The sequence below is a fragment of the Canis lupus genome, chromosome 9, assembly GCF_003254725.2.
Source record: "Canis lupus dingo isolate Sandy chromosome 9, ASM325472v2, whole genome shotgun sequence".
Lineage (NCBI taxonomy): Eukaryota > Metazoa > Chordata > Mammalia > Carnivora > Canidae > Canis > Canis lupus.
Window position 1 is genome coordinate 11716383 of NC_064251.1, and position 13222 is coordinate 11729604.

Below are 13222 nucleotides of genomic sequence, written 5' to 3' on the forward strand. Positions count from 1 at the left end.
AACAGACTTCCCACTAGAAAAAAGACTTGGTACAACAAGGCATAAAAAAATGAGACTTGTCAATGATAGAGGGAGTGAGACATGATGTAAGAAGGAGGGTTGGGGAGAAAGTCTTCTCAGCTTTGAAGGCTGAGATATGGGATGGGATGTGGGTTGGGTCCTTGGGCCGGAGGACTGGAGGTGGAATTCTTTCTCAGTGATCTATGAAAAGACACCTGCTTCATTGGGGCTTCTGAGAAAGAACCAGGAAGGTTTTCCTTTAACTGACACAAATCCAGAAATAAGACTGTGTTTTCAAGCACACTGGAGGTGGGTGGGAATTAAAGGGAGGTGTAGAGGAGTTGGGGGCAATAGGGGTGGGATCTGGGCCTGGGATGCAAGGAGAATTGAGCTTGGGATAGAAGCTGGCAATAAACATGGCTTCCTCTTTCCTTTTTTCTTTGAGTGAGGAACTTTCTGTTGATCAGAGACGTTCTTTCCCTGCGCCTCGGGACTTCTCTAGACCCAAAGGGCCCAAAGAAGCTTCTCCATATACCTACAGTGGACCACCTGTGACACTGGCTCCCCTAGACTTATGAGTTGTCATTCTGGGGATTGGGCTGAGGAATCTTCTTCTTACCATCCCTCCCCAGCTGATATTTGCCTATGGCCAAGTTCAGGAACCACTGTCCTCACTCCTTGGATGAAGTGCCATTAGGATGGAAGCACCTCTCCTGGAGTTTGGAGAACTGTGTGGGGGTTGGGCAGTGAGCTTCCACCTTCTGTATCTGCTCTTAACTTCCATGTGTCTTCTCAGAGGCACAGAACTTGGGGAACTTTATTGTCAAGTATGGCTACATTTATCCCCTGCAAGATCCCAGAAATCTCGTTCTCAAGCCTGACAACAGCCTCTACCGATTTCAGGTGGGTTTTGGTCTTGACCTTGGTGTTATATGGGAATAACCTTACCTGAGAAGGTAATTGTGTGGTTTCATATCATCACAGATCAGAACTTTAGAAAGAGTGGGAGGGGGCTAAGGTAGTTTCATCTCAAGCCACAGGACTGGGGGCTCAGGGGACAGTCACAGCCTAGTGTTTAAGCATGGTTTCCTGGTTTCTTTTGTAGACACCATATTTCTGGCCCACCCAGCAGTGGCCTGCTGAAGATACAGACTATGGTAAAACTCTACCTCCCCATGCCTTTGGTAGTGCTTAATACGCTACTTATTTACTCACTGCATTTTGGTGACATTTGTCTTGCTGTCATCATGACCTTTATGTCAGTTCACATCTGTATTGGGAGTGTTCCCAGGGAAGGGAGCAGGGGTCTGCTGAGACTTCTCCCCACCAAGCCAACCACAGCAGCCTCATGCAGATGCAGTTTTAAAATATGATGATGATGGAAAATGTCGTTGCTTTCTTTTTCAGCCATCTATCTGGCCAAGCGAAATATAAAAAAGAAAGGGATTTTAGAAGAATATGAAAAGGTACAGAGATGCTTTCAAGTATAAGCTATTATAGTTGGAATAAAGCCTTGAGTTGTTTTTTCCTCTTCCCCCTTTGTGATATCACATATACCCTCATTGTCCATCCATCCATCCATCCATCCATCCATCCATCCATCCACCCTTGATCCATCTGTCCACTCACTGTCTATCCATCCATCATCCATACATTATCTATCCATCCACCATCCACCCATACACCATCCACTATCCATCCACCATCCATCCACCAACTCTCCATCTATCCACCATCCATCCACCATCAGTCCATCCATCTATCCTCCATTCATCCATCCAGTATCCATCAACCCACCATCCATCCATCCATTTGTTTGGAAGCAGCTTGCTGAAGTAAATTCTTCCCCATGTCAAGCTTCAGTTTCTCCTGCTATAACAGAAACCCTTGTCTCAGTGTCTACTGGACACACAATAGCTACTACCTTCCTTTTGCTGTCCTAAAACAATGAGACAATTAATATGCATGATAATGGATAGTATGTGATGAACAGATTTGAACTTGAGTGTGTGATGAGAAAACAATAGTGTAGCTTTTGTTTTAGGCCAGACGAGTTAGATTTCTCAAAGAACACGCCCTTGCCCTCAAAAGGCTAGATTTCTGGGCAGACAGCAACAATATTGCTGTGTTTTTATTCTTTACAAACATGCTTTTAGAAATGCCAGCATCATGCCAATCTTAGGACTTGTCTGTGCATTTGTGATGCTCTGTCATTGAATATTGAGTTTCTGCATTTTCTCCCACTGTATTCTCCCTTTCCTAATAAGATTTGGGATATATTTATTTAAAAAACTTCAAGCCAGGGTTTGGCTTCTGTTGGCAAGGCTTTCTGAGAATTTGGTGCTACCCTTTGAATGAATGCCTTTGCAAAGCCAGGATGGGAGATCATTTGGCTGGGGTGAGGCTGTAGCAGGGCCAGGGGCATGCCATCATTGACTTAAAGCTTTCTACCCTCTGCACACAGCATATGTCATGGGGCTCAGTGTTCTTTTTGTTTCCCATTTCTAGGAAAATTACAATTTCTTGAACAAAAAAATTAACTACAAATGGGATTTTGTCATTATGCAGGCCAAAGAGCAATACAGGTAAGTGAAAGGTCACGTTTGTCCACTAGTCATCCTTCCTTCCTCCCTTCCTTCTTTGTTTCCTTTTGTTAAAATAAATCTTTACTGGGAACTTCTGTGTCAGACTTTAGGCTAGGCATGGGGAACATGGAGGCACAATCTGGGGTCAGGTGGATGAGCAAACAGGCTGCAATGCTACACTAAGATGGGGGCCTCACACTGGGGTTTCCAGAAGGAGCGGGGGAAACCACATCAAAGCAGATGGAAGTCTTCAGAATCTGGAGTCAGGGGAATGGCCACTTGAGGCAGCTCTGCATAGCTGGAGCAGAGAGCCTAGAGCCTGGAACTGACGGATGTGAGACCTGAGATGTCAGCAGGAGCAGCTCGTGGGAGGGTTTTGTGCTAAGGGCCACGGGAAGCCATAAAGAGATTTTAAGTGGATTCGCACGGTAGAACCACCCACTGCTGCTCTCATTTGCCTGCTGTCCACTTCAGAACTGGAGCCGGAAGTCCTTATGAGGGCTTTGCCTTGTCTAGGAGAGCCAGACGTAAATGTTGAAGACAGTGAATCAGGCAGGATGAGATCAGAGGTCAGGCTGTTACAACAAATAGCCCCCAGGTCCCAGGAGCACAAAACCATAGTGCTTGTGTTACATGCCCACTGTGGGTTAGCTGGGGCCCTGACATGCTTTGTGCCCCCTCCAGGACCCATGCTGAAGGAGCAGCACCATCCAGGCTTTGCCTGTTGCTGGAGCAGAGGAGACAGAGCCTGTGTGGGTCACAAGTGATGCATGTCACTTCTGCTCATAATTCCTTAACCAAAGCAGCTCCTATCATTGTGCCCAACCTCAAAGGAGTTTGGATGGGGAGGTACAGTCCTATCGTGTGCCTGTAATACAGAGGAGTCAGGAATATCTGGGGACCAATGCCAGATATTACCAAACTGGATAAGTCAAGCTGGCCTGGCCTCACTCACTCTGGCAAGTCCATTTTCTGGAAAGGTCTACCTTTGCTGGTGCATAGTTGAGCTGGACAGTGGGCTCTCATCAGGCAGCCTTAGTATTGGAGTAGTTGGAGATTAGTTAGGTCTCTCTAGAGAAACAATAGGATATATATGTATGTATGTATATCAAGAGTTGTACGCTAAGGCATTGGCTCACACAATTACAGGGGCTGAGAAGTCGCAAGACCTATGGTTGGCAGGCTGGGGACCCAAAGAGCTGGTGGCGTAGGTTTGTCTGAAGGCTGGCAGCCTGGAGGTCCAGGAGCTGATGTTTTAGTTGAGTCCCAAGGCAGGAACAGACTGCTGTGTCAGCCCAAGGGCATCAGGTGGGAAGAATTCCCTGTCATTTGAGGGAGGATCAACCTCCCCCTTTCATTCCATTCAGGCCTTCAACTTAACATATCCTCACTTGAAAACACCCTCAGGGACACATCCAGAATAATATTTGACCAAATACCTGGGTGTCCCGTGACCTAGTAGTTGACACATAAAATTAGCCATCACAAAAGGTGAGCGCTATTATGCAGGTGTGCCAGTTTGGGAAACACACAAATTCCAATGGCAGATGGCTTTATTGCCTGGAAGGGAAAATATCTGTTTTGAGGCTTTAGATTCAGGTAGAGGAGCATTACTGAGAGACCTGGTGTGGGCCTTTCACCACTGACATGTTTCTGCCTGGGTATGTCTGAGACAGAGCGCTGCAGGGAGTGCTCTAACTTCCCATCACTTGTATTTGTTCCTAAGGCTTCTTTTGGTGAAGTCTGTGTACTGTCTCCTTTGCTGTTGATGAGAGGGAAGTGCTCACAGTAATTCTGGTCATCCTTCACATCCACAAATAGCGAAACTGAGGCTTAGAAAGTTTAAACAGTCCTCGGCAAAGTCACTCTGTGAGGTAATGGTCAAACCTGGGCTAGTATTACTTTGAGTTTCTGCTGGATTCCACACTGGGCTGCAACCCCCTTATTCTTCCCCAGCTCTCTGCTCTAAGTAGGATAGCCCAGGGATCCTGAGTCCTGTAGACCTTGACATATGCCTTTCAGGATACTCTAGCTCTCTGGCAGCTCGGGACTATTCTCAATGGCTCCCACAGGCCCCACCAGTTGGGCCTTGGCCTCAGCCTAGATAAAGCTGTCTTTTCCATGTCACAGGACGTCCCCTCCTCCATCACTTCTAGATGCCTTGGGATGAGCAATTCATAAAAGGCTCTGTCCTTCTGAGATACTGGCTTTCCCCACTAATTCCATTGCTTGACTCAGAGGCTGCCTCCGATTCCAGATTTCGTGTCTCCAGTGGCTAATTTTGTGTGTCAACTTGTCTAGGCCATGGTACCTAGATAGCTGGGCCACCACCAGTCTAAGATGACACTGTGAAAGTATTTTTTTTTTTTTTGAGATTTTAAAAATTCGTGAGCAATCTTTATACCACTGTAGGGCTCAAATGCACAATGCCGAGATCAGGAGTCTCATACTCCACCTACTGAGCCACACAGGTGTCCTGTCAAGGTATTTTTTAGGTGAGATTAACATTTACATCAGTAGACTTTGAGTAAAGGAGATTACCTCCGTAGTGTGTGTGTGTAGGCCTTATATAATCAGTTGAAGGCCTTAAGAAAAAAAGACAGGTTTTCTGAGGAAGGAGGCGTTCTGCTTCCAGATTGCCTTTGGACTCAAGTTGCAACATCAACCCTTCCCTGCATCCTGCCTGCTGGTGTGTCGTTCGTAATTTAGACTTGCCAGCCTCCTCAATAGTGTGCTATTCCTTAAAATAAATTATCTACCTATCTGTCTATCTATCTACTCTCCTACTCTTTCTGTTTTTCTGCAGAAGCCTGATCAATACAAACACAGGGTCTCAATAAAATTAGGTTGGCCATGTAGGTTCACTCCTGAGGTAGCCATTTTGTTATACTGAGCCTTTCCACATAGACCTCTTTTCTGAATCCCGGATTCAGTATCTAGCTACTCACTCAACATCTCATGTTGAAGTCACGGCTCAAACTTAACTTGTTCATATTTGAATATTTCTCTCCCTCATACCCCAAACCTCTTCCTCTGGTGTTACCCACATCAGTGGAAGGAGCCCCATTTACCTCCCGTCCCCAAGGCCCCATAACCAGTGTCTAGTCATCCAGTCCTATTGCCGACTCCTGGCAAAACTTCTGCCCACCTGCTCCCACCTCCCTGCCCTGGTTGAAACAACTTCACCATGAAACAACCAGGCCATGGCCGTGTCTTCCCAACTGGTCTCTCTGCTCCAATTTGCATTTTTGAAACACAAATAGGGTCCTCTTATCCTTCAGAGAGAGATCTCTCAGTTCAAATGTCTACTCAAAAGAGACTTTTCTAATTAGTTGTTAGGGAACACACATCGTCCTAAGACTCAGTGGCTCAAAACAGCAACAATTTCTTTATTATCTAAACAGGTTTCTGTCGATCTGGAATTTGGGAAGAGCTTGGCTGGGCAGGCCTGGGTCTGAGTCTTGTAAGTGGCTGCAGTCCAAGGCTGGAGCTGGAGGCCTGCAGCCACTGGCTGGGCATTTCTTGCCCTCATCTTGGGGCCTCTGGACCTCTCCAGGTGGCTTGGGCTTCCTCCCAGCATGGTGGCACCAGGGAAGTCATGTTGCTTACAGGTGGTTGGAAGCCTCAAGGGCAAGTATTCCAGTGGGAGGATGGCAGCTATCCCGCCCTTTAAGGCCCAGCCCCCCAAATCATAGAGCGCCATTTCTGACATTACTGTGTTGGTTGAACCAGCCACAAAAAACCCACCTGGTTTCCCGGAGGGGAGGACATGAACCCTCCTCTCAAAGGAAGGAACATCAAAGAATTGTAGACATATATATTTTTTAATATTTTATTTATTCATGAAAGACACAGAGAGGCAGAGACATAGGCAGAGGGAAAAGCAGGCTCCCTGCAGGGAGCCTGATGCAGGACCCAACCCTAGGACTCTGGGATCATGCCCTGAGCCAAAGGCAGATGCTCAACCACTGAGCCACCCAGGCACCCTCATCTGATTACCACTCAAAGGCCCCATCTCCAGACACCATCGCATTGGAGGTTAGGGCTTCAATATATGTTCTGAGGGGCACACAAAAATTTAGTCTATAACAGTCTATTTGGTGCACCAATGTACTCTCAGCACTTTTTTAAAAAAGATTTTATTTTATTATTTATTTGACGGCGGGGGCGGGGTCGTGGGGGAAGAGAGAGAGAGCCCAAGCAGAGGGAACAACAGAAGGAGAGGGAGAGGGAGAAGCAGACTCCCCACTGAGCAGGAAGTCTGATGCGGGGCTCAATCCCAGGACCCTGAAATCATGACCTGAGCCAAAGTCAGCCACTTAACCTACTGAGCCACCCAGGCACCCCATACTCTCAGTACTTTGAACATAGGGGGAGATCAGTGAATACATGAACAAATGATTTATTGATTGATTGATTAAGCAATACTGTTGCTAAAAGAAAAAAAAAGATCATAATATGACAACCTAAGATTCTTTCTTGTTTACTGGTTCTTTCGGATTCCATTCATCACGACTCTCCTCCAAGTACATCTGTCCCAGCAGAGCCAAAGAGCAAAGCCAGAAAGGACCATTATTGTCAATTAGCCACTGACTATTTACAAGGCTCTCCAGCATGATGGAAACGCTGCAGTGCCTTAGGCCATCTGTGGCCCATCCTCCTGAGGACGTGGGGTAGTTAACCTGGTGGAAAATCCAGTTAGGTTGGCAAGGGGAAGTTGAAGTGACAGTGTTTATATTTAATTTCCAGAGGAGGTTGGCAAAACACCCCAGTGGAATGGCACTCTCCACCCATCTGGCTCTCTAGATGTGCTGACGTTATTCACAATACATTAGCTGGCAAATAAATCTGCCGTCTTGTGGAGGGCATGTGCGTCATCCCACGTTGCCTGGGAAAGCAAGCCTCACCGTGTGAGTGCAGGTCGCTGTGGAAATGGTGCTGAATGGGACCTGTGGCCCGATAATTACCGTTGCCCGGCTTCCGTGGGAGGAAAGCATGGCATTGTTTCCTCTCCATAATGAGGAGAGGGGGAGATGGAGATAAGGGAAAATAAATAGCCTTTTACAATAATAAGTTGGGTTTGGAAAAACCCTGACTTGTCATGAACTCTTTGAAAGGACAGAGTGGACCCAACAGGGAGGGAGACACACAGATCCCTGAGGCCCAGCATTTTCCCCATCAGCAAGCTCTGGCAATGCCTGCTGCCTGCTTGTCCAGACGTTGACTGTGTTGTCTATCAAGGCAGGGAGAAATTAAGCTGGGTAGTCAGGTGTCAGCCCAGAATGTCATCCACACTCGCCCTGGTGGTGAAGGTGGTGGCGGTCTGACTCTGGGGCCAGTCACCGCGTAGCGTGGTAGCTCTCAGGCAGAGCTGGACTCTGGGACCAGATGCCTGTTCGGATTCCACCCTGCCCCTTGCTGACAGTGTGACCCTCTGCAGGGCATTCAGTGTCCCTTTGCTTCAGTCCTTGGAGCTGCGAAGTCAGGGGGGCAAGGTCACTGGGGGCATTGAGTTAATACTCGTGTGATATTAGTGTTGACGATGATGATGATGATGATGATGATGATGATGGCAAACGCAGATTATTTGGAGAGGTGGGGAGAGTGGACTGGGTCATCAGAAGTGGGGTACCTCACTGAGCAAAAGGTGCAAAGTCTTACTGGCCTGTATGTGGCTTTTGGCTTCTCAGGACTGGAAAGGAAAGAAATAAAGCAGACAGGTATGCGCTGGATTGCCAGGAGAAGGCATATTGGCTGGTCCACCGATGCCCTGTGAGTATTATTATCCTTCCTGGTTTCACCCATTTTATGCCTCCCCATCTCCATCCTGTACTCTCATTATCCCTTTTCTGGCTCATTTCCTGCTGTGGCTGGAACTGAAGGAACAGGAGTGGTTGCTCAGCATTGGGTAAGCGTCTAAGTGCCTCTTGGTGGAAGAGGAAAGACTGCCTGATGGAATGAGCTTGTGGCTCATCTGGTGGTGGTGGGTCTAAACAAAGTTACCTATGGGAGGAACCCAAATGAGCTTGCCTTTTATGAGGGGTAGATTATGATTTTGACTTTTTTTTTTTTTTTGCCATGATACCTTGGAAAAGGGACACAAGAAGAAAAAACTAGTACCCAGGTTCTACAGAAAATGCTGTAGAGAACTGGAAGTCTGCATAGCCCAGGCTATGCCTTGCATCTCTTGTTCCCTCTTCCTTTTCCAGATCCATCCCCAGCAGTTGAGATGGGAGGAAGTGTGTGCTGTGCCTCACTGCTCAGAGCACAATGCATCTATAGCTCAGGGACTCTAGGGACCCAGAGAGACAAGCTGGGCATAAGTGATGTAGCTTGCTACGGCTCATTACCGGGAATGGTCACCTGCTGGGGTTACCTCTGCTGTCTCACTTTCCTCCTGTGGCAGATCCAGGTGCTGCCTTTGGGTCACTGGAGGTGGGAGATGTGAAAGGGAATCTGGAAAGTGAAGAGGTCAAAGCAGATGTGCTTCCTCTTCCTCCTTTAGCCTTCCCGCCTGCCTGCTTACCGAATTCTCAGGCCAGAAAGTGAACTGGGTCAGCCATGGTGCCAAAGCTTCTGGAATTTAGAACTTTGACCTCATCACATTTTGGCCATTTTGCTTATTTCCTTTCTACATTCAAAACAGATACACATACACTGTTCCATCTGTGGGGGCATTGGTTTGCACAGCTCGTTGCTGAGGTTAAGGTCCTGGAGTTGGTTGATCCCCAAGAAGCTTGTTTGGTTTTGCTTTGTGTCAGGATTCGTCCTCTAGACAAATCGGTTAGCTGATGCCCGATAGAGGTCACCAGGGCTCGGTGAAGGAGTCCACAGCTGGGATGACAGGGTACTGGAGGAACAACTTATATATACGCCCCTCCCTGTTGTAGCTCAGGAGTGAGATCTTTGTATGAGAAGGGTGCTGTCATTGCTCAGCCTTCTTTCTGTCACCTGTTCCTGAAAGGGGAGCCTGGGTGAGATAGGGGCACATGGCAGGGAAGCCTCTCATTTGGCAAGATGCCCTGGTGCCTGTGGCACTCGTGATGGAGGGGATCCTGCTCCTTGCAGGGTGGAGAACAGATCCCCTATTATGTGCAGAGACTCCATGGGGTGGAAGGGCCAGTGTGACTGTGTCCCTTGCAAAGTGACATAGACCGACTGTGCACAGGACCTGCCTCGGATCTCTCTCCTCCCCTCTGTCCCTGTAGCCAGCCAGGAGGCCTGTAGGGAACAAAGTGAAAAGCAGATGATCTGAGTTCTCCCAATTTCTCCTGGGGCAAGCTCTCAGTGCCCACACCAGGCAAATGGCGCAGAGTGGCCCCTCACAGTATGATGCAGAAGTCCCTAAACTTGACAATGTGACTCTATGGTTACTGCTTCCACTATCACCTGCCTTGTTTCCACCCCCCACCCCCACCACACTGCTCCCACTTTCTCCCACCTCCATCGCCATCACTGTCACTGGTCCATGATTATGATCATCATCACCATCATCACCACAGCAGACCTGAACTGAGCACATAACTATGTGCTGGGCACTGTGCTAGGCTTCACCTGCATTCGTCCTCTTGTTTCATCTTTGCAGCCCCTCATGAAAGGTGATATTAGTCCCATTCTGCTGATAGGGAAGCTGAGGCTCAGGCATATTGCCAGAGTTGCACAGCTACTGAGTGTCCAAGGATCTGAGCCCGCAGACTGCGGAGCACCGTCTCCTGGTCCCTGTGCCCTTTTGCCTCCCACCACAACGTTACATGATGTCTTAGCTCATTGAAGGCCTTTTTGGAACCTCCCCAGTCATTAGAGCATCGTGTGAGTCACTGCTGCTCTAACAAACATGATGCCAGGGTGCAAAGGTGCCCAGTCCGTGCTTGAGAGCACTGGGGAGCCAAGTTCACAGGGAGGTTCTGAAGTACCTGGAGCTGTCGTAAAACCCTGTGGACACAAAACTATTTTCACGTCCAGTCCTTGCCAGGGCTGCACCCCTAAATCAAACTGGACCATCAGCCAGAGATGAGGCTGGGGTGCATCTGGGTCCTGCTTTCCCTGACTTTCTCAGAACACTGTCAGCCTCTTGGTGGAGCGTTCTGCTTGAAGAGCGTCCTGTCTGAAGTCTGTCTCAGCCTAGAAATTGAGCAGTCTCACTGACAAACCCACGAAGCCCAGGAGTTTAGGGGCTGTCAGACTGTCTCCAGGAGACCAAACAAACTGTCAGTTCAGTGGGAAAAAAGCCAGCCAGGCAAACAAAGCTTTTGACTCCGTGGAGTGTAAAGCCGCCAGTATGTGGACCATCTATAACCAACTGTCATAGAATGGGACATGGATTGCTGTGTCTCAGCAGTCCCCCTCTTCACTTGTCTGTTCATTGATCTGTGAAACCTTCATGGGCCCCAACTTGGTGCCAGCTCAGTTTGGTGCTGGGCATAAAACAACAGCTAAATGTCATCGAGCACCTGATACATGCCCGCATTAAGCTCTTGGTGTGGATGATCCCATTTACCTGATGATGCTGCTGTCAAGTAGGGAGTATCCCCATCCCTGCCACTCAGATGGGGGGTGATCCAGGCTCAGAGAGAGTCAGTAGGTTGCACAGCGCTGGGATGTGAATCCACATCTGTCTGATGTGCTGCCGCTGTAGGATGTGAGGTCCACCCCTCCCAGCTTGGGGGGCACAAGATCTAAATTGCCATAGCAGGTGAGCAGCATCTCCTGGAGGTAAGGCCTAAGTGCTGAGGGGGCTCAGCGAGGGGTGCTTGACTCAGGAAGTGCTGGTGGCGGGGTGGTGGTGGTGGTGGTGTGGTGCCGGATGCTGTATCAGAGAGCTCATCATGGGCAGAGACCAAGACCCGATGTGGGTGGTGGTGGCTGAGGATTGTGACCCAACCCCTGCCCTGAGCCCAAATGCTGCCTGTGACTCAGCATCCATATGCTGGGGGCAGGTTAGAAGGGGAGAACAGTGAAGGAAAACGATGTTCCTCTCCCATGTTTTACCCAAAAGAAACAGAGTGCAGATGTAGGCAGGATGCAAACAACAGTTAATTGCGTAAATCAACAGAGGGTGAATGGTTCCTTTAGAGAAGTCATTTTGGGGCCTTCTGTGCATCTTTGCTGCACCATCTGGGACTTCTGGGTCTCCCAAGGATAGGGTCCACTGACGTGCGGACCATGGGTATATGGAGGATGTGGTCCAGGGACAGAGGCAGTGTGTGCTCCAAATGACACGGTCACTTGTCCGAATATCAAGCTAACTGGCCATCACATCAACCACAAACCCCGACACTCACCAGAGCAGAAGGTGTCTGCCTTCCATTTCTTGTCGAGGTTGGGCTGAATGTCCAAAAAAGAGAAACAACAAAATAAATTTGAATAGATAAAAAGACAGATAGAAGCATTTAAATCTTTACATATGAGCTTATATCCACATAAAGGAACATAATGAAGCTATTAAAATTGTATTTTTTAAAATATTTTGTTTTATTTATTCATGAGAAACAGAGAGAGAGAGAGAGAGAGAGAGAGAGGCAGAGGGAGAAGCAGGTTCCATGCAGGGAGCCCGATGTGGGACTTGATCCTGGGTCTCCAGAGTCATGCCCTGGGCTGAAGGTGGCGCTAAACCGCTCAGCCACCCGGGCTGCCCTAAAATTGTATTTTTAGAAGGCCAATTATTGATGTAGGAAAATGGTCTGACATTTAATGTTATATCATAAAGGCAGACGGAAAACCCACATACTCTGATTCAAATGAAAAAAAATCCGAAAAAAAAAAAAAAAAAAAAAGAAAAAAATCCGACATCTATTTTGTGGGTGCCCACGCTGTGCCAGGTGCTCACTCAGCAGTGGGGATACCTGGACACTGAACCACGACAGACGATGAGCCTGTGCCCTCAAGGAGCTTACAGTCTGACGGAGAGCTGGGGACAGAAGCGATTGCACACACGAGTGCATACTATACAGAAGGGCAGGACGCTGGAAGGGGGCAGGGGTCCCGTGTCAGCGCGGGGTCTGGGAGCACCTCTCTAGGGAACTCATGTTCCAGCCAACATCTCCCAGTGCAGCCCCGTCTCTGTCTCTTTCCCCTCCTTCATCTTGTTCATGTAGCTATTTGGTATTTTATCTCTTGCTTTCTGTCCCAGGCACCAGAAGGGGCTGAACTAATATGTTAGGGAAAAGAGTGATGATGGAGAACAGAAGAGGAGAAGGGACAGGAGGGACATGGTGGAGTGTCCCCAAGCAGTGTCCCTCAGCACCAAGCCTGGTGTTGCCCTGGGGATGTCGCCTCCTCATGGAGCAGTTGTTGGGCGTACAGGTTCTTTCCTCACCTGAATTATGATGCATTTAGGAAGTTGCCTCTTTGACTTATGCCCAAGGGACGTTCTCAGGGCATCACAGCCTGGCACTCACAGGGAGAGGGGTGGCTGTCTTTGTGGGCTTTCTGCGTGTGGCACTGGGGCTGGATGGGTCTGCTGGCGGCCCACAGCAGGGATTGCTCTGGTCTCCTGCACACCGCAGGCAGCTCTGGCGAGTACCCTCCTGTGTGCCAGAAACTGCAGCGCCAGTGGCTCTGCAAGTGGCAGGGGAACAAAAACTTGATTCTACTTGATGAATAAATGAATGAATCAGTGGAGCCTGGGAGTCTTCCAA

At 48.5% G+C, this 13222-nt stretch overlaps 1 protein-coding gene across 1 annotated transcript in view; it reads left to right on the plus strand.

Annotated features, from left to right (window-relative positions):
- RGS9 (regulator of G protein signaling 9) overlaps positions 1-13222 on the plus strand; it is a 68594-nt gene that overhangs the window by 15625 nt on the left and 39747 nt on the right. The window contains 5 exon segments of the mRNA XM_025436648.3: positions 797-903; positions 1106-1157; positions 1408-1466; positions 2509-2585; positions 8276-8357. Of these exon segments, the coding sequence (XP_025292433.3) occupies positions 797-903; positions 1106-1157; positions 1408-1466; positions 2509-2585; positions 8276-8357 (377 nt within the window).